This window comes from Hirundo rustica, chromosome 15 (genome assembly GCF_015227805.2).
Source record: "Hirundo rustica isolate bHirRus1 chromosome 15, bHirRus1.pri.v3, whole genome shotgun sequence".
Lineage (NCBI taxonomy): Eukaryota > Metazoa > Chordata > Aves > Passeriformes > Hirundinidae > Hirundo > Hirundo rustica.
In genome coordinates this window covers 1,195,528-1,215,223 of record NC_053464.1, presented here as the reverse complement: position 1 = coordinate 1,215,223, position 19,696 = coordinate 1,195,528, and the positions used below count along the sequence as shown (strand labels likewise).

Below are 19,696 nucleotides of genomic sequence, written 5' to 3'. Positions count from 1 at the left end.
CATGCAGCTGCACAGCCTAATCCTTTCTCTGCCCACTTTTCTTTCATTTCTGAATGGGTCTTTCCATTGGCTTCTTTCTAGCAGCTGGAGAATGTCTTCTCTCTGCTTTTTCTCCAGCTTCTTGGTTGGGAAGAATTTGATTTTGATCAGAGAATTCCAGCAGTAGTTTATTTTTCCTACTTATGCTGCGTTTCCTGGGAAGAGCTCACATTTCCCTTGACAATGATTTTCTTGGTCCATGTCTAACTCCTTATTTATTGCAAGGTCTCTGATCATTCTTGTACATGCTGGACTTTCAGAAAACGTGTGTGGAGTGTCCAGCATTGCTGTGGATCGGGATTATCGCTGGTTTTCTTACCTTTCATAGTCAAACTTTTAAGGACAGCATGTTTGTTGTAGACACTACTCAGCAGTGGTGGTGGGTAGGAAGAGCCACATTTGTTGCAGGTCACTTGCTCTTGTGTTTGAGCTATACACTGCAAATATTCTTGTACACCTTATTCCTACATCTTTTCCCTTACAGATATTTCTGTTGGACAAGTTTAAGTTGTCTAGAGCTTTCCCTTTGGGTTTACTGGAAGTGCCCAGCTCTCAGAAATCTGATTTCTTAACAAGTGTGCAGGGAAGTGGCTTTGGCTGCATTCCTGGTTGCACAGGTGGCTCTGGGAGGGATTCCATCTGCCCAGTGTCTTTGGCAGATGGACGCTTGCCGTGCTCAAGGTGTGTCCAACCCCAGCACCTGTCCTCGACAGGCTTTCTTATGAGGATTGCTTGTTTGTCCCTCTTTCAGTAATTTAGCTCATCTGTCACTCGACTTTTGCATCACAGTGACAGCTGTCTTCACCAGGTCTCCTCCATTGTGGACTCTGTTACGTGGCTATCACCAGGAGCTGTTTGCTTGCTTTCCTGGAAGTGCTGACTCCTCCATGTCTGGGGGAGCTGATAGCCAGTCAGTACCTTTCTTCCCTGTTTTTCCAGGATTATCAGTTCAGGCCACTCACAACTCTTCTTTTTTCCAGCCTTACTTTCTTCTTCCAGGCCTGTGAGATTGTGGACATAAAATCATTTGGAGTCCTTTTACTCCCTTTGCTGGGCATTGATTTATATGCATTATGTGCAGGTCTTAAAAAAGGCAGATCTGAGTGATCCCAAAATATACCAATGACTTCAGCATGTGGTGTGCAAGCCAGCACCACTTCTTTTCCAGTATGACAGCAAAATCTCCCCTCAGCCATTCAGCAGTAGGTTTCCTCTCTGCTGCTGAGTGTCCATCTGGTCTGCATTATTCCCATCACTGGGCTTTCTCAAGTGCTTGTGTGTTGCCAAGTTCAGTAACTCAGCATTCCCTGCGTGCAGAGGGCTCTTGTTCCTTCCCTAACACTTTTCTGCTTTGAGCTGTGCCCAGATATGCTGGTGGCAGTGACCCTACACCTCTGTGTCTGTTGGTAAATAGAACGTTGGATATCTCGTTTGCCCCAGAGGGTGCTGGCACTGCCCCAGCTCCCCAGGGAATGGGCACAGCCCCGAGGCTGCCAGAGCTCCAGGAGTGTTTGGACAATGCTGCCAGGGATGCACAGGGTGGGATTGTTGGGGTGTGTGTGCAAGGCCAGGGGTTGGACTGGATGATCCCTGTGGGTCCCTTCCCACTCAGGATATTCTATGTTGCTATTATAATAAGATTGTTATGTATTATAAGCCTATATACATAACCTCACTTTAACCTTATTGATTTTAATATTGACAGGCTACCCTTATATAACATGTAACCTTATTGGTTTGATTGATTGATTTTAACATTGACAAAATCCCAGCAGTGGATGCAGTGCTCGGTTTTTTTCCATCCAACATCTCTCTGGAAGGAAGCAGTGCAGGTGGGTTATTTTGACTCTCAGCACTGCCAGGGTCACAAGCTCAGCCTGCTGCCAGGAGTTCAAGCCGTGTTCCCTGGCCATCCCTTGTCATCCTCCGATAAAATGGATCTCAGATCAGCACTTGGGTGGCAATTGTTGATGCTGCACAAGGCATCACTGAGCGCAGCTCCCACTTTCCCAGCGTGGTGAGCTGTGCTGTGCTGGCTGTAATAACAAGTTGCTTTTGTCACTCAGCGAGGCAGATGTGATTCAGAGACACCCAGGGAGTAAGTGGCAAGGAGCATTTAGGAAGGACTGATTTTTGAAGCAGGCTTTCAAATCTAAAAATGGAAAACTTGAATAATCTTCTCTCTGTAGGTGCCCTCACAACTCCTACTTTCCTCCTTCTCTTGATCCCACCAGGCTTCCCAATGGTTGTCCTTGCTTTTGCTTCCACAGCCTTCTTTCAGAAATACCCAGCTCAAAGGTCTGCACTGGTTTTGAACAGAGCTGCTTATAAACCATCTCGTGTTTTTTTTTCCCTTCATCTCTTTTATCCTTGCCGATGTCTCTTTTTCCTAAGTTGCAATCTGTTTGAAACAGTTACATATTTATCATAGATTGTGCCTGCAAAAGCTTTACTGGGGCTTGGAGATAATTGGGTGTATGTTCCTACTCAATCCTGTTCCACTGATCCATAAACAAAGCAAGCAGAGAGAACACTTCCTGAAAAATATTTTTAGATGTTAATTTATAAAATACTGTATCTTAGAGCCCCAACCACCTGCAACAGAGAGCAGGTGTGTCTGACAGGGAGAGCTTTGTCTCTGCATGCTCTGACTTGTACCAGGTAGAGAACCCTTAAAGCTGGGAAGGACCTTCAGGATCACCAAGTTCAACCATCAGCCCAGCACCACCGTGTTCACTGTTCACCACAACAGTCCCCAGGGATGTGTACAAGTGCCCTCAGGGATGGGGACTCCACCACTGCCCTGGGCAGCTGTCCCAGTTCCTGACCACCCTTTGCATGAAGAAATTTCCCCTGTATCCAGTCTAAACCTTTGCTGGTACAACTTGAGGCCGTTTCCCCTTGTCCTGTCCCTGTTCCCTGGGAGCAGAGCCCGACCCCCCCGGCTGTCCCCTCCTGTCAGGGAGCTGTGCAGAGCCACAAGGGCCCCCTGAGCCTCCTTTTCTCCAGGCTGAGCCCCTTTCCCAGCTCCCTCAGCCTCTCCTGGTGCTCCAGCCCCTTCTCCAGCTCTGTTCCCTGCCCTGGAGAATCACAGCACCCTGTGTGTCCTTCTCTATCCATTCACATCAGCATTAGTCCTCTGCACACGGAAACTAGGAAGAAGAGCATGACAGTAAAGAGAATATTTCCACAGTGAGCTCATCTAACCCTCGTTAGCTCCAGTCTCTCTCCAGTTTGGTCCAAGCACCCTGTTATGAAACACTTCCAAACCGCTGTATCTGATTTATTAATATGCCCACATTCAGTATTCATGAGTGCAGGAGGAGAATCAGACTCACAGTCACCTTTCCTGATTCTACTTGCTATTGATCAGTCCTAAAATATCTGTCTGGGAAACAAGCTGCAAGGTTATGCTTCAGGACTCTGTTTGGAGATGCCTTGCCCAGCTAAGTGTCAGCAAGGTAGGGCACCTTCCCAGGGTTACCTGCCCCTGTCAGGGTTTAGCAGCACCTCTGGGACTGGCAGCCTCCAGAAATACTCACTGCTAAAACCCGGCCTTGCTGAAGGACTGCTTTCAAGCATTTAAATATTTCATTAAAATCCCCAAATGCTTTTTTCTGAATTACCAGTCCAACACTTTAAATATTAAAACCAGTCTATTTATAAAGCAGCAAAGGCTTCTCAGCCACAGAGGTGAGCTCCATGGGATCCCATCAGTCCTGCCTTGCAGTGAGACAGAGGGAAAAGGAAGGAAATAGCCAAGCTTTTTGGAGAAGTTGAAAATGGAACCATTAATTTTGCCACTGCACTAAAAGTAAATGTTTACAAACTCATTTTGCCAGGATGTGTTGGTTAATAAAGAAAATGGAATCATTCCTTGGAAATAATTTTTCCTTAGGGAAATTATACATGTGAATGATAAAGAAAGTAGGCTACCGTGCATCAGCTTTAGGGAGCGTGGCTTGGTGCTTCTAAACTTGGGCAGTTTTCAGTGCCCTTCACTTGCATGGGCAGTAATTGGGATTTTTGGAGGAAGAGGGCTTTTCCTCACAATCTCTGTCCATGTGGGACAGTGTAAGAGGTCACTTTTTCCAAGTATTTTCCCCACCTCTTTGCTGAAGGTTATCAGTTCCCTCAGTTCAGAGCTTGGTAACGAGCTCAGCAGTGGTTTCAGCTCAGGGGAGCAGGGCAGGTGTGAAGTTCTGAGGAGAAAAATCACCCAACTGCAAGGGGAGTGTGGAGAAGTGGAGTGGAGAGAGACAATCAATAAATAACACTGGTCTGGGCTGAAATCCTCAGAAACTGTGAATCACAGCCCTCAGTGAAGGGTCTGGAGCACACGTTTGAGGTAGGGAGGAACAAGCCCAGAGCTGGGGTTTGGTTTGTTCTGCAGCAGTGAAGTGACAGCACACGGGGCTGGAGCAGGGTCAGGGAAGGGAACAGAGCTGGGGAAGGGGCTGGAGCACCAGGAGAGGCTGAGGGAGCTGGGAAAGGGGCTCAGCCTGGAGAAAAGGAGGCTCAGGGGGCCCCTGTGGCTCTGCACAGCTCCCTGACAGGAGGGGACGACCAGGTGACAAGGGACAGGACAAGGGGAAACAGCTTCTTGTTGCAGCAGGGGAGGTTCAAATTGGATATTGGGAAAATTCCTTTATGAAGAAGATGGTCAGACATTGGAACAGGTTGCCCAGGACAGTGGTGGAGTCACTGAAAGTGTTCAAAAAGCCACCTGGATGTGGCACTTGGGGATGTAGGTTGGTGGTACAGCTGGCAGTATTAGGTTCAGAGGACTTGATGATTTTAGGAGGGCTTTTCCAGCCATAATGATTTTCTTATTCAGTGATGTAGGGAGGAGCTCCATTAGTGTTTTTCCTCAGTGATTCCAAGGGTGCTTTGTTGCTGGGATGTCATGAGTACCTGCCCATGAAGCCTGCAGAGAGTGATAGGCAAGATCAGGGCTATTGCCTGGTACACCACAAAGTATCAAGAGAGTTTGGGCACGGAATACATTTATGTCATTGGGCTTTCTACCCTGCTCCAAACAAACACAGATTGTTTATAAACATTCGCTCTTTTTTGCCCATTAATGCACTGCCATCTTCCCCTCTTTTAAAATCCTGGCAGCCTTCCCCAAACTGTGCTCTGACTTTTCACCTGACTGTCCCTAGAAGTGGATTTGTGCACTAGCATTTGCCAGAACCCTCATTACCCCATGAAATCCCACTGTGCAAGCCTTCCAGAGGTGACACAGTTCCGTATTCCCAGCACAGAGACCACTGAAGCAGTTCAGGTTCCTCTCAGCTGTTATGTTTGATTCAGTAAGGAGTTAATAAAGGTGCATTTCTGATTTAGGTAGTTGTCTGTAAAGCAGTTGTTTGGATTTTTTTCCCATTGGTTTGAAGGTTGTGGTGGAATACTTGAGGGGGCAACAGTTACAGTACACTGGCCCTGTTGTGTGATTGCAGTCTTTTCTCTCCATGGCCTGGCTTCCTTGTGTTTGCAGCACGTGGCTGAAGAGCTGCAGGACCTGCTCCAGTGGCTGATGGGAGCACCAGCTGGACTGAAAATGAACCGAGCCTTGGATCAAGTTTTGGGCCGCTTCTTTCTTTATCACATCCATCTTTGGATCAGTGAGTGAAATTGTTTAACTTGCCAGCCTCCCTTTTCATTTCTTCCCTCTGAGTGTTTAATGTTTGCCTAGAGGTGAGTAATGAATCAAAATGCACTTCTGCAAGTACAGACTTGTCTGGGAGTCTTCCTGCTGTGGGAACTGAAGCCAAAGTTGGATTCCCACACAAAGAATTCATGCATATTAAATAAAGTGCTGGTACTGATGCTCTGCAAAAAGTGTGGATCCTACTGGGGCTTGGTTCCTCGGTGTCACTGGTGGGGAGTGTCCAAGGGAATTCACTGCTGTCAGGTCTTTTGTAGGGTTTTGTGGTCTTTGCCATGTGAGAGGCAGCTCTGGGGATGAGGATGAGAAATATGCAGGGATGCAAATGCCAACCCTGTCCTATCAGCAACTTCAGCTTAGTGCAATTTTATTATTTCAGGCTCTTCCTTGAAATAACACACGCCTGTTATCCTTGATGGAGGAGTGGAGGCATGATGGACATGAACTCCATAGTTATTTTACTGATTTACTTTGCTCACCAGTCAAGCATGGTCTTGTTTCTGTGACTTTGCCCTTTCTTTGGTGAAAGAGACTGTTTGTCCACACTGCTTTACTTTACAAAAGCCAAATGAGGTGGCTTTTGTGGGATGAGCAGAAAAATAGGAATGGTTGCAGTAAAGGTATGCAGTTAAAAATGTACTTAAGAACCTGGACACAAATGTAGAAAATTAAATGTTACATCCCTGGAAGTGTTCAGGGCCAGATTGGATAAGGGATTGAAACAACCTGGCCTGGTGGAAGGTGTCCCTGCCCATGGCAGGGAGGTGGCACTAAATGATCTTTAAGGTGCCTTGCAACCCAACCCATGCCATGCTAATTCCATGAAATCCCATGTGGAGAAAGGTGACTGCTGTGTTCAAGCTATGCATACTCCTCCCCATCCTCCCTGTGCTGCCTCGCCTTGGGGCAGAAACTTGGGCAGAAGGAGGGTTTTTGTTGGCCCTCCTAAAGAAAAGATGGCATCTGAAGGAGTTTTCCAGCTTCACTTCTATGTTTTTGTGGCTCTGATTTCTGGAGCAGTGTTCTAGGGCGAGGGGAATCGGCCTTTTGAGTGGGTCAGGAGGGAGATGACCCCGTTGAACACTGACCCTCTGCCATGTCCACCAGGCTACATCCACCTGCTGTCCCCCTTCATTGAGATGATCCTGTGGTACGTGGGGCTGTCGGCTTGTCTGGGCCTCACCGTGGCTCTCTGCATCCTCTCCGACATCATGGCGCTCCTGACCTTCCACATCTACTGCTTCTATGTCTACGGGGCCAGGTGAGTCCCCCTCCCTCTCTGGGGTTTGTTTGGAAACACCTCAGGCTGTGGTGAAGCATTCAGTCCTGGTGTAGTTCTCCTGAATTCACATTTTAACCCACAATTCATTTCTTGCAGTCTTTTAAGCCTGTAGAAATGATGGCCAGAGTAGTACAAGCAACCCATCTTTCATTTCTCCTGCATTTAGATATTTATCTGTCGTGGTAGCGACCTGGAAAAATGAAACTACACAAACAGGCAGAGGACAAGAAAGCAGCTCACCTCCTCCCTTTGATCCAGCCTCATAGGACTCTCCTCCATTGCACCTTGCTAGAGATTTGGAGGGGAAATGAAGAAGTGGAGGAGGAGAGGGGAACCCCTGTAGTTTTGGAGAAGCCCCAAAATCCCTGTCTCTACCCTGCTTCAGAGGTCCTTAACTGCACTGTGGAGCACAGGTGGCAGGTTTGGGGTTACAGGGGGTCTGTGACATTGTCCTGGTGTCATTGTCTGGAGGGTCCTGTGGCCTGAGAGCTGAGCAGAGGCTCTGAATGAGCAGGGGGAGTGCAGGGGGCTTTGGGGCACCTCTTGGGGTTCCTCTGCAAGAGGTGTCCATCACTGTGCTCTGTTCCTGCTCTCCTCTAACTTGTGTTGTACCAAGGCCACAGGATGTGCTTGCCAGGGAGATGGGATACAAGAGATAAAGGATCTTTTTGCCTGATAAATGGCCATCGTCCCTCCTCAGACTTTACACAGCAAACAACGCAAGAAATAATAAAACTTTAGATATGGGTAGTTTAGGGAATGGTTGGAAATACTGAGACCTGATTTATGAGCTGGGTCTGTTGTGAGCATAGGTCCAGAATCAGTAATGTCCGGAGTGGGAGGTCTCTAATTACTGGAATTTCTGTGTTGGTCTGTGAGGAATGGCCTTGCTCATCCTAGTTGTGCAGAGTGGTAGGAGGAAGTAGGAAAAGCATTTTGTCAGCTGATTGCTCTTCCCTGGAGCTGCAGGGGGCCAGCCTACCTGTCTTGTGTTTGTCAGAAGTACAGAGAGCTGTGTGCTGTCCCCATGGAGAGCCAGGAAGAGTCAGCAGTCACCCACAGCCACCACAGCCCCTTGAATTCCTGCAGCTGGCAAGGAGGAAGAATTTGCTGGTTCAGGTGCTGGTGGAGCCTGAGATCTCCTCCTGGAACAACCCACAGAGTGAAACGAGGGCAGGCATGTGTGTGCAGGCAGCAGGGCAGGTGGGGCAGGTGCCACTGCAGCAACACAGGCTGGGTGTCATGCCAGGGAGTGCAGGGACAGCGTGGCCTTAGAGCCATGGGCAAGTGTGTGCTAGAACCTGGAGGAGTTGTCCTGGGCTCCCTCCTGCCTAGGGATTAGTGCACCAAGCTGTGCCTGTCAGTCTGGAGGCACCCTGCCAATTCCTTGAAGCAGTTGGTGTTCCTCAAACCAGATTCTTCTCTTGGATGAGACTCCTTGCCTCTGCTTTCACATTGCTGTTGTGAAATCTGAGCAGCCTCCACACCTTTGCTAGCCTGGTTTGCCAGTCTGGCTTTTGTAGCTCAGGCTTTCTCAGACTCTGTTCTGCCCCACACATTGTCCATGTACCCTTTCTTTACATTCCTGTATGTTGGCACTGCTGCCCAGGGCACTTTGTGCCTCCTCTCCATCCCAAGGACTCTTTCTTCCTTGATGTTATTCCATAAAAAGGTATCTGTTTCCCACGCCTTGTTCACCGCAAGTTTCCCTCACTGTTGTCATTTTTTTGTGAGGGAAGTAGCTCCAAGTCTCATAGCACAAGTTCTGAAAACCTAAGGAAGGGGTGCAGTAGGGGCCACCAGGCCTTTCACTGGTCTCTTCCCACTCTTAGGGATTTTTAGAGCTGTGGGTTACTAGAGAAGCTGCAGGGGCTCCGCTCCTCTCCCTTGTATCTCCGCTGCAGAGGCACATTTGCATTGCATTGACTCAGGTGTGGGGGTAGGACCTTGGCCAGCCCTGTCTGGAAGGGTGTGAAGGCAGGGGAAGGGACAGATCTGAACTGGGGAGACACAGGGGAGCTTGGGGAAGTAGGACTGCTGGTTCTTTTCATAGAATCTTGGAATGGTTTGGGTTGGAAGGGGCCTTAAAGCTCATTTCATTCCAACTCCTGCTGTGGGCAGAGACACCTTCCACTGTCCCAGGCTGCTCCAAGTCCAATCCAGCCTGGCCTTGGACACTGCCAGGGATCCAGGCGCAGCCACAGCTTCTCTGAGCACCCTGTGCCAGGGCCTCAGCACCCTTTTGCTGCAGGGAAGGTGTTGCCATGAGGCTGGTGATTGCTGCATCTCCAGGGCACGGCCTGGCCATTGCCCTCCACTGCTGGCTGCAGTAGCCCCCATGCCAGGGGGGCCCAGTTGGGGTTGACTGAGCCATGAGTCTTTACCTGCATGATTCCCAGTGAATTTCTTTTGCCACCCCTGGCTCTGCAGGTGGGTGAGTGGGCGTGGGGCTGTGCTGGTGACAGCTGGGTGGTGCTGGAGCTGGGAGCTGCCAGCTGTGCTGCAGAGTCTTCTCTTTGCTCAGGCTCTACTGCCTGAAGATCTATGGCCTGTCGTCTCTGTGGCGCCTGTTCCGGGGGAAGAAGTGGAACGTGCTGCGGCAGCGGGTGGATTCCTGCTCCTACGACCTGGACCAGGTAGTGCCACAGCCCTGGGACCCTCCAGGGCACTGCCCTTGGTGCTGCCCTCCCGTCCTGCTCTGACTGATACCGGGACACGGGCACAGGAGCCTTTGTGGTGCCCAGAACGGGGTCCTACCCTGACACTCTGAGCCCAGGGCTCTTCTGCTGCCTTACAGCGCTCTTTGACTACCCTGCAGCACCCCTTCATTGCCCTGCACTCCTTCCCTGACCTCCAGCACCCCTTCCTTACCTGCAGCAGCCCTTCCCTTCCCTATACCACTTCCATTCCCTCACCCCTCCCCTTCCCTGCAGTGCCTCTTCCCTGCCCTGCACCCCTTTCCTGCCCTGCACCCTATTCCCGATCTCCAGCATCCTTTCCTTTCCCCTTTCCCTTTCCCTTTCCCTTTCCCTTTCCCTTTCCCTTTCCCTTTCCCTGCCCTCCAGCACCCCTTCCCTTGCCCAGAAAGCCAGATTCTGGCAAGTGCAGAGTTGCCCTGAGCTCCTCCAGGCACTCCTTGAGCTGTGGTGGGTGCTGCAGATGCTGGCAGCTCCCAGAGCCTGGAGTGGGAATGGGGGAGGGATGGAGGCAGTTGGAAATGTGGTGCCCAGCAGTGTTGCCACAGTAACAGCCGTGGCAGCATTTCTATTAAAAGGCCCCGTTTCATTCACGTTGTGCTGGAGCCTGGCCCACACACTCTCACTCAGGCAGAGGCAGTTTTTTGTGGAGTGCTGTAAGCTCTTTTTAATTTCTGAAATGCCATGCAAAAGTCCGGCAGAGCCTGAACTGCTCCAGGCCAGCAGCTGCGAACATCACTGAAATAATACAATAATATTTGGAAACTTGCAGGGTCAGTGCCTCTGTCTATTACAACAGATAACCTTGAGCTTCTTGCACCACAGCTGAGAGCTGGTTTTCTGTTTCTTTGGTGATTAAAAGCCTCCGTGCCACATTTGCATCAGGGCTCACTCCCTGTGTACTTTGAGGAGGATTGGTTTGGCACTTCAGGCTTCATCCTGCTGCTCTGGAGACCAGTGGGATTTGTGTCGCTGGCTGGGTAGGAAGAGACATTCAAAGCAGACCTTAAAAGTCTTCCCGAGGTTTAAACAACTGCAGTGAAATGACAGGAGAAGGGAGAAACAACTGCTGCAAGAATGGATTTGGTTGTGAGCTATTCCTGGTTACATCCCTAAAGCTGCCATGCTGATCCACGTCCATGCTGTGGCTGCTGGGTTGTTTTCTTTCATGATATCCTGCAGCCGTGGTCCCTTTTTGCAGAGGTTGCAGTGCCTTATGCTCCTTTGGCCTCTCTGGTCTGGAAGTGGTGACTGGAAATAGAAGAGTCAGGTCCCTGTTTGGTATAAGTCTGAATTTTTCCCCCTTGGAATTATTTAGACCTGTGCCAACTGGGTTGGCCCAGAATAAAAATAACTTTTTCTGTGGGCAGTGGAGCTAATGACACCTGCTCCCTTGGGGATTTTTCTCCTTCCTCCTCTAAATATTGCTCCCTGACTCCAGCTTCTTCCTCTCTCCCACCTTCCCACTGAGCAAGAGGCAGAATTCCTGTGGCTGGACAGCTCAGCTGGTTGCTGCCTTGGGGAATGTTTATCACCCAAATTCTGTCAAGTTTGCACCAGGTGCCTGCACTGCTGGAACAAGGAGGAACACAAGTACTTCTCAATTCTTTCCAGTGTTCCCATTCAAATTACCACTTCTTTGTTCTTTTTCACATCTTTCTGGTAAAATCTGATCAACGGCTCTAAAACTTTTAGGGCAGAGCGTGGAAAAATTGCAAGATCATGCAAGTCTTGTTTCCTAAGGAAGCTGGCCTGAAATGGGAAATCTTTAATGTTGTCTGTAAATGAAAACTGCTGTCAGGATCCAGCTTTTGTTTATCTTTCCAAATGTACTCCCATAATAAGGAGTTTTGAAGAAGGCCCAATGAGAGGAGAAATACTGAAAATATGCAAGGTAACAGCATTATTCATATAAGCAAGATAAAAACATATTAAGGAGTCCTGAAAACTTCCATTGCCTCAGAGTCTCCTATTTTTCATATGTAATGTATTTTATTTTCCCACTGCTCTGCTCATGATTGTATTTCCTTTTTCCCTAGTTGTTTATTGGCACTTTGCTGTTCACAATCCTGCTGTTCCTCCTGCCTACAACTGCGCTGTATTATTTGGTGTTTACCCTGGTAAGTTTTAACCCTTGAAAGAAGTCAGCCACTCTCTTCTGAGGTAGTAAAATATGGTTTCCTAGACGTTTTATGGTCATCCATAAAGAAAATAAAAATGTGGGTGTCTTAGGAAGGATTCTCACACAGCTCATGTTTGTGTTTTTCCGAAGGGAATTCCCAGCAAATCCTGGCTGGCGGGACAAACTGTTCCCCTCTCTTTTCTCTCAAAAGTTTTTTTATGTTTCCATCTACATCTGCAGTGATGGCCTCTCTAGTCTGATCCAGAACTTTTTTTTTCCAGGGAATTAACTTGCTGTATTAAAAACTGTAAATGTTTTCAGCCAAGCTTTCCTCAGAGGCTGGAACTTCTTTATTTTTCTTTTGTTCCCCCAATATGACCAGTCCTCTACGTGGTGTGCCCAGAGCCAAATTTTCCACAGACAGTGGCCATCACATGCTTTCAGCATCTTTTTTGAGCCCTCTCTTTTCAGATGAGCTTGGCAGCAGAAAATAACTGCAGTGTGACAAAAGGAGGTGCTTTAGTCAGGGACAGAAAACACAGAGCAGGAAGCTCATTTCTGCCTGCTCTGCTCTTGCTTAAACTTTACGTGGGGTTTCTTCAGGCTGCAAAGAGCTGTTGCAGCTCACTGTTGGAGAGAGGAAAATTTACGCTCAGTGGTACACAGTGATGGAGTTGACTCAAAGTGGGAGAATTTGGGCTTCCTTTTCAGCTGTGGCTGTTGAAAGTGGAATAGTTCTTGTCTCCTTGCTGGTCACAGCATCTCCAGCTGTAGGAGCTTCATTCCAGTTACACCTTAAACCCAGACTGCTGAGGACCCTCATGCAGGGTCTGGACGCTCAGCACTTCCAGACATCACACCGACTTTGAGAGGCTTTAGCTTAGCCCACAGCAGTGTTAGATCTCAGCTCAGCTCAGGAATTTACAAGTGTTTAATCTCCTGTTCCCTGAGATGTTCTGTTAAACTGGTTTTTGTAGCTCCGGTTGCTGGTGGTGATTGTGCAGGGCCTCATACACTTGCTGGTGGACCTGATTGATTCCCTGCCTCTTTATTCCCTCATCCTTCGCCTCTGCAGGTCCTACAGGCTTGCAGGTGAGTCCTTCAGCTCTGCCCCTGCAGCACTTGGAGCATTTTGCATGATGAGCTTGGTTTCGGTGCACTGGGTCACTCCTGAATGAAGGATGCAGTGCAGTGGGGTGGGAAAGAACCTGAGGCTCGAGTCGTGCAGGTGTCCCTACTGTGAACCAGTTCCTGCAAGGAGCAGGATAAGGATGTCAATGGAAAGAAATCTGAACCTGAAGCAGAATCAGGAGGACCTTTAGAAAGCCCTTGGCCACTAAAAATTACATCCAAACAAGCTCCATATAAATGAGGTCATCTTTTATTCCAGTTCTAGACAGGTCACGGGAAACTTCTGCGAGTCAAACATGGTGTGGAGCTGTGTCACAATAGGGTTAGATTGGATATTTCAAAAAGGTTCTTCCCCAGAGGGTGCTGGCACTGCCCAGGCTCCCCAGGGAATGGGCACGGCCCCGAGGCTGCCAGAGCTCCAGGAGTGTTTGGACAGTGCTGCCAGGGATGCCCAGGGTGGGATTGTTGGGGTGTCTGTGCAAGGCCAGGAACTAGACTGGATGATCCTTGTCCCTTCCAAACCAGGATATTCCATGATTCAGTGAAACAAGCTCTTAACTTTGGGTGTTTGGGCTTTGAAACAAGCCAAATCACAGAAATACTTGGATTATCAACTGTTCCAAAGGGTTGCATCTACAGTGGTTGCAAATCAGTGAAGCTGTTTCGGTTCTATGCTGACTTTGACTGACTCAGCCCTGAGCTGAGGTGTTTGGATGAATTTCAATTCTCTGGGCAGAGTTCAGGTAATCATTCCCTTTTTGAGACTAATCTGTCACCATTTTGAAACCAGTCATTGTTTTTCCACTTTGGGTAACCATAAACCATGGCTGGCACTAGAGTGAGGACTCATTTTGGAATGCCTTTGACTGTCCACAGCTATGGTTGATCTAGTTAAAATCAAGCACATCTAAATTATTATCTCCCATCCTTTTAAAGAGCATGCAGCAGGAATTTAGCATACAAGAAAGAGCTTGATCATCAGTGAACCAAGGCTAGCCATCAAAGGCAGGGGAAGCTCAAGGCAATCTCAGCAGCTTTGTCTGCTGGAGTGCTGCCAGGCTCATTTTTGGGAAGGTAGAGCTGACCTGTGTTACCAACTCTGTTGCTTTTCCATGGAAGCCTTCAGCAGAATTTCCTGGCAGAAACGTCTTAAACCCTTCAGGGCTTGTCTTTGGGGAACAGGAGATGCTGCTGAAGAGAACTGACCCAGTAACGAGCAGGATGTAGGGCAGGAGGAAATCTTGGTGCCACTGAGAGGTATAATACTGCGAATTCCTTTAGGTTATGTAAGGGCACAGGTTACTTCTCATTCCTGTTCAGCCAGCTCTCTGCTGCAGGAAACAAGCACCCACCTGAGCAGGGGATTGACTTCTCAGCTGAGTTTCTTAACTGGCACTGCAGTGCCCTGGTGCCTGTGAGAGGAAGAGGCATCTCTGAGCATTTCTGCAGCCTGTGTTCCTGCCCAGCACAAAACCGTGGCAAGGCAACAGGAGCAGGTGGAGCACTTGAATCCAATGCAAAGGACTTCAGAGAGTACACATCACACGGTGTCCTCACTGCTGAGGTGCTGCCTCCCTTGTCAGACTCAGAACCTGGAGAAGATGTCCTCTGGCATGTGCTAGGGCAGCTGATTTTACAGGCACCATCAAGATGGTTCTACCAATATGAATGGATAGTTTTTGCTAGTAGGAAGAGGATTGAGTTCAACTCAGTTCGGTTGTGGCATGTGGCCTCCAAGTTCTTTGACTCAGTGTCTGAATTGACAAAATACTCCACTGATGAAGCCCAGACCAGAGGTGGGTGGATGATCCATCCACACACCAGAAACTTAAATGCATTTTTTCTTTCTGCACGCCCCAAGTGAAACATTTATGACTCCAAAAGCCTTTTTTATCTGGATCACAGCTGATGTCCTCTGTGCTAGAGTTCTGTGTACCCAGTGCCAGCTCAGGGGGTGCCACCTTGGTTGGGATGTGGATTCACAGCATGAAGAAAGGAACAGAGGGGTTTCAGGGCTCTCAGACTGCCCACACACAGGTTACCAGCATTGTTTGATTTGAACAGGCCAGCTTGTTTTTCCTGTATTTCCCTATATTTCCCAATATTCACAGTGGAAATGTTGGGACAGGTTTTGTCATAGTTCTGGAGGACCTGCCACAGTTGCTGGACTACAAACAAGCAATGCCCTCACTTGAGTGTGCTGTCATGTGAAAAAAAGCAAATGAGTTCATTTCCTGACCTCTCCTGTGCCATTGCTGATGCCTTTGTACAGGAAAAGCAGACCCCTGAGCTCTGGAGTTGGCTGGAAGTCACAGAATAGTTCAGGAGTGTGCTGGGGTGATCTGCAGGAGCCTGAGCCTTCCTGCTCTTCCCATGAGAAGGGAACTGCTCAGAGTCCTGAGCACTGCAGTCATCTGCAGGTCATTCTAAAATGAAATTATAACCTTTTTGTGCTTGTACTTTCTTAGAAGCTTAAGACTCTTGAGCAAACAAATAATCTAATTAAGAAAGTGTTGGCATGCGGCTTTAGAAGGGAGGTATGTGGCCAGGACCTACAGAACCAGCATTTGCTGGGATAATGGACTGTTCCTGGGGAGGGATCCAGAGTGCTCAACCACATATCTGAACCTTCAGTGCCTGCTTGTTTCTGTCTCCCTCTGACAAAGTCTGCCAGAAAAGTAGTTCCTGGAATGGTTTAGACACTTCCTCATAGCCAAAGCTCTGTGAATCACGTTGAGCAGTTTGGTCATCCAGCATATTTGCTTGTTGAGGCCCAGGGTACTCAAACATCTATTTCAAGCCACTGGGGAAGCCCCTCTATCAATATAATCCAGCAAAATGCAGATAAATCCCTCCTTTCCTGGACAGAAAAAGCTTAATGATTTGGGGAGAGAGTTTAAACCAGAGCTGTGTGCTAGAGAAAAGCATTCTATCTCAGGAGTAAACTCTATGATTTTAATTAATTCAAAACTTGAGGAAAAAGAGTTTGGTTTTCGGTGTGCAGGAGTCATAGAGATACTGAAGCAGTGGCACTTATACTTAACAATGGTGTAGAGTTCTATTTCTGTTTGTGCTCCTGCCAGTGTTTTATCTGTGCCTTAGTCTTCTCTCATCTTCTTACCTGCAGGAAAGAGTAACAGGGTGTGCTTGGTTGGAACAGGTTTGCAGAGATGAGTTGGTGGTTTTATTTCTGTGAAGTAACTTGCCATCTTTGTAAGAAAAATGCCTCTCTGGTCCAAGCTGTTACCTTTGAAACATTGTATTAAATCTGTGTGAGCACTGTGTCACCCTTGGAATCCAAAATCTTTCCTGTTTATCTTCCCAGTATTGGCAATGAGGCAAATCCAAAAGGAAATAGGGAGGTGGCAGGTTTGATGGGGTTAGTCTGTTAAAAACCTGTGGATGCTGGGTTTAATGGGCAGGTGTTGCTTTGAAATGTTTTAATGCCTCCAGGTCAGCCACTTCCCTCCCTCAGCCTGAAAGAGAGACAGAATTTGCACACGTGCTCTGTCCGCATGAGCACAAATTAAAGGCGGGCTCTCTGCTGCTAACATGGAGTTTCCATTCTGATGGAAGTTTGGGAAAAGTGGAAGGTTTTTCCAGTCCCTCTGTCATCCTCAAGTCTGGCTGGCTGATTTCTAGGCTTTGTGCTTGCTCTAGGACTGAGTTTTGAAGCTGGAGGTGAGAGAGGTTACTGTTAATGGAGCTGTGTCTTTAGGCTTAAAGCATTGTAGAGACAATCCATGCTTCCTGTTGAAAATGGGGAATGTTCCCAAATCCAGAAAGGTTGAAGACAATTTCTAGAGAAACATTGCTCAGCCAACAGCACTGGGCAGTAAATGCATGGTCTATGCTCCAGGAATTGAACCATGGAATATCCTGAGTGGGAAAGGTCCACAGGGATCATCGAGTCCAGCTCCTGGCTCTGCACAGACACCCCAACAGTCCCATCATGGGTTTGCTTTCCTTGTTTTGTGTCTTTGCAGCTGGAGTGAAGTTCAGAGTCCTTGAGCAGCAGGATGGAAAACCTCTGCGGCTCCTTATGCAGGTAAGGCTCCTTTGCCTTCCGTGACAATTCCTTCCTCCAGAGTGACCCCAGTCCATCTGTGCTGCTCCCACTGAAAGGCTCCACTTCAAAATTATCAGCTGTAAAAAGCTGAAACAAGGGAAATAATCTCGTGTTGCTATGGCTGGCTGCTGCTTTCTGTGCCTTTTGATGCCCTGCTTGCGTCCTGTGTTTGGAGAAAACGCAGTGCCCTGGATGGTGTGAAGTGAAATGCAGAAGAAGGGGAGGTAGGAGAAGCACGGAGTTGTGTTACTTCTGGGATTAAGACCTCATGCCATTATCACCTCCTGGCTCTGTGCAGTTTCATGTGATAATTGCTGAACACTGGGAGAAGCAAAAGAAGGCAGTTAAACCATCCAGAACGAGGCAGCAGGAAAAGCCCTTCCACTCCAGAGGTGCTGGAAAGCCTTGGCTGCTCCATGAGGCCAGCAGGACGAGAGCCTGGGCAAGATGAGAGAGGGAAGGGCCTCCTGGTTTTCTCTTGAATTGCCCTGGTGAGGGGTACAGGCAAATCTTACCTGTGCTTTTGTAACCCCCCATTCCCACGCTCTGGCATCAAAGATACTAAAGGAAATTATCTTCTGAAAAGAAATGAGGTGTTGTCAGCAGAGAAGTTCTCCTTTCACTTTCAAGAGTGAAATTTCCATCTCCTGACCCAGCAGGAACACAGCCATGACCCAGGGTTTTTTTTTTTTGCTCTCTGCATCCTAAAGGGGAGTGACTGCCAGTAGAGTATAGCACTTATATAAGCACTTGGACACTAGGAGAGTGTGTGGGAAGGATTTAACTGCAGCTTCCCAGTCCTTTTGCTTTTTCCATCACCAGTCCCACCCTCTTTCAGCAAAGGTCAGACTAGCAGGGAACCAGCAAAACAGCCAGTAGCAATTCCAGAGGGAATCCCTTCTACAGTTGTCTTCTAGGGCAAAACTAGTGTTCTCTAAGCAAGCTGTCTTCCCAGCTCCTGCCTTTCAGTAGCATAGGGGTGTAAGAACCAAAATCTGCCATCCTCCATGGCCAGGAGATTCCAGGAAAAGGAAACCTGACACCAGAGATGAGGCACAGGAGCTGCTGAGCAGAGGCTTTGGCATCGGTGTGTGCGAGAGATGAGGTGGATGGAGGCTCCAGAGGGAAAAGACCACGACTTAAAGAGCAGAGACAGTGAGTCATATGACTGTGATGAATTTTCCTTGGACCACTGCAGGAAGATCCATTTTCTATCTGGAATATAGCACAAGTCATCACCTCAAGAGGTGGAAGTGCTGCAGTAGACGTCTGTCCTGGCCCTCTGTTCCAATAATAATGAGCAGATGGTCAGAAAAGGCACTTTTTTGCTCTCTTTGTGCTGGTGGGAATGAAAAATGGGCTTGTGTCAGAAATCCTGCTGAATATCCCACTTTCTGGTAGGCCTTTGGAGAGGGTAATCTAAAAAACTTACTTTCAAGTGAAATTCTTATTTATTGTACATGGTGATGTGCCTTTCTTGAGAATCTGCAGTGGTTTTGCCCCTCTCTGTGTGGAAGCCCTCTTGGAGCAGTGCCTGGTGGAAGTCAGGCTGGATGTATGGACCTGTGCCCAAAATAATTGCAGCTGTAGGTGATAGTCTGAGCTGTCCTGTGGAGGACTGGTAATGGATTAGAAATCAATAATGCTGGCTTTGAGTATTCCAAACCAGCTCCTGGTTCAGCCAAGGGATTATTTTTGATTTTTAAGGTAGTGTGTCTGGAATGCAAAGTCCAGACCCTGGAGGGGGACAGAGGATGGGGGATGATATTTCCGTTCCAAATGCTCTTTAATATTCTTCAGGAACTCTTACGTAGGTTAGTGTTTTCATTAGTGTTTAAAGTAATTTCTTTTGGTGCACAAGAAGAAATATTTCTGGCAGTGTGGTTCAACTGAACCGATAGCCCAGGGAGAAAACTGGCTTTAAGGCTGAAGGAGGGCAGGTCTGGAGTAGATATTAGGGAAAAACTCTTCCCTTTGAAGGTGGTGAGGCCCTGGCACAGGGTGCCCAGAGCAGCTGTGGCTGTCCCTGGATCCCTGGAAGTGTCCAAGGCCAGGCTGGACCGGGCTTGGAGTAACCTGGGACAGTGGAAGGTGTCCCTGCCATGGCAGGGGGGGAACAAGATGGCCTTTAAGGTTCCTTCCAACCCAAACAGTCAGATTCTGGGATTCTAAGACCCGATGAGTTTGATCCATTCATGGACCTTCTGCTGAAAGTCTCATCTTGTCCAGCAATTGCTTTGGAAAGAGATAAACCACAGAGGAAGGGAAAAGGGAACATCTCCATTAGGATGCATATTCTAACTGGGTTTATTATAGCTTTGACCTACAGAACGTTCATAAGGGGAACAAATACTGCCTCTTCACTAATAATGAGTTTTGCCTGTTTGCTTCCATTTGTAACAGGAGAGGCAGAGATGGGAATTCTCTGGGTGTAAAAAGCCCTGGTTGTTGCAGTGGCCAGTGTTACCCCTGGGTATCTCCACTCTGCTCAGGGATGCTTCTCAACAAGAAATGTGTGCAGACCTTCCAGACCCCACAGATAACAGTCAAAGGAGCACATGCTTGTCTCTGCCTTGTAGACCAGCAGTTCCTGTCCTCCTCCCCCAGCATGTTTGCACTTAAGACACTCTGCTTTGCCTACAGCGGAGGAAATGGGTAGAAATAGTTGCTCAGGTTTTATGGTTGT

At 48.2% G+C, this 19,696-nt stretch overlaps 1 protein-coding gene across 1 annotated transcript in view; it reads left to right on the top strand.

Moving 5' to 3' along the window:
• PIGQ (phosphatidylinositol glycan anchor biosynthesis class Q) overlaps positions 1-19,696 on the top strand; it is a 37,626-nt gene that overhangs the window by 11,836 nt on the left and 6,094 nt on the right. The window contains exons 5-10 of the mRNA XM_040079332.1: positions 5,540-5,666; positions 6,818-6,971; positions 9,517-9,628; positions 11,728-11,808; positions 12,788-12,902; positions 16,928-16,989. Coding sequence (XP_039935266.1) covers positions 5,540-5,666; positions 6,818-6,971; positions 9,517-9,628; positions 11,728-11,808; positions 12,788-12,902; positions 16,928-16,989 — 651 coding nt within the window. The remainder of the gene's footprint in view (positions 1-5,539; positions 5,667-6,817; positions 6,972-9,516; positions 9,629-11,727; positions 11,809-12,787; positions 12,903-16,927; positions 16,990-19,696) is intronic.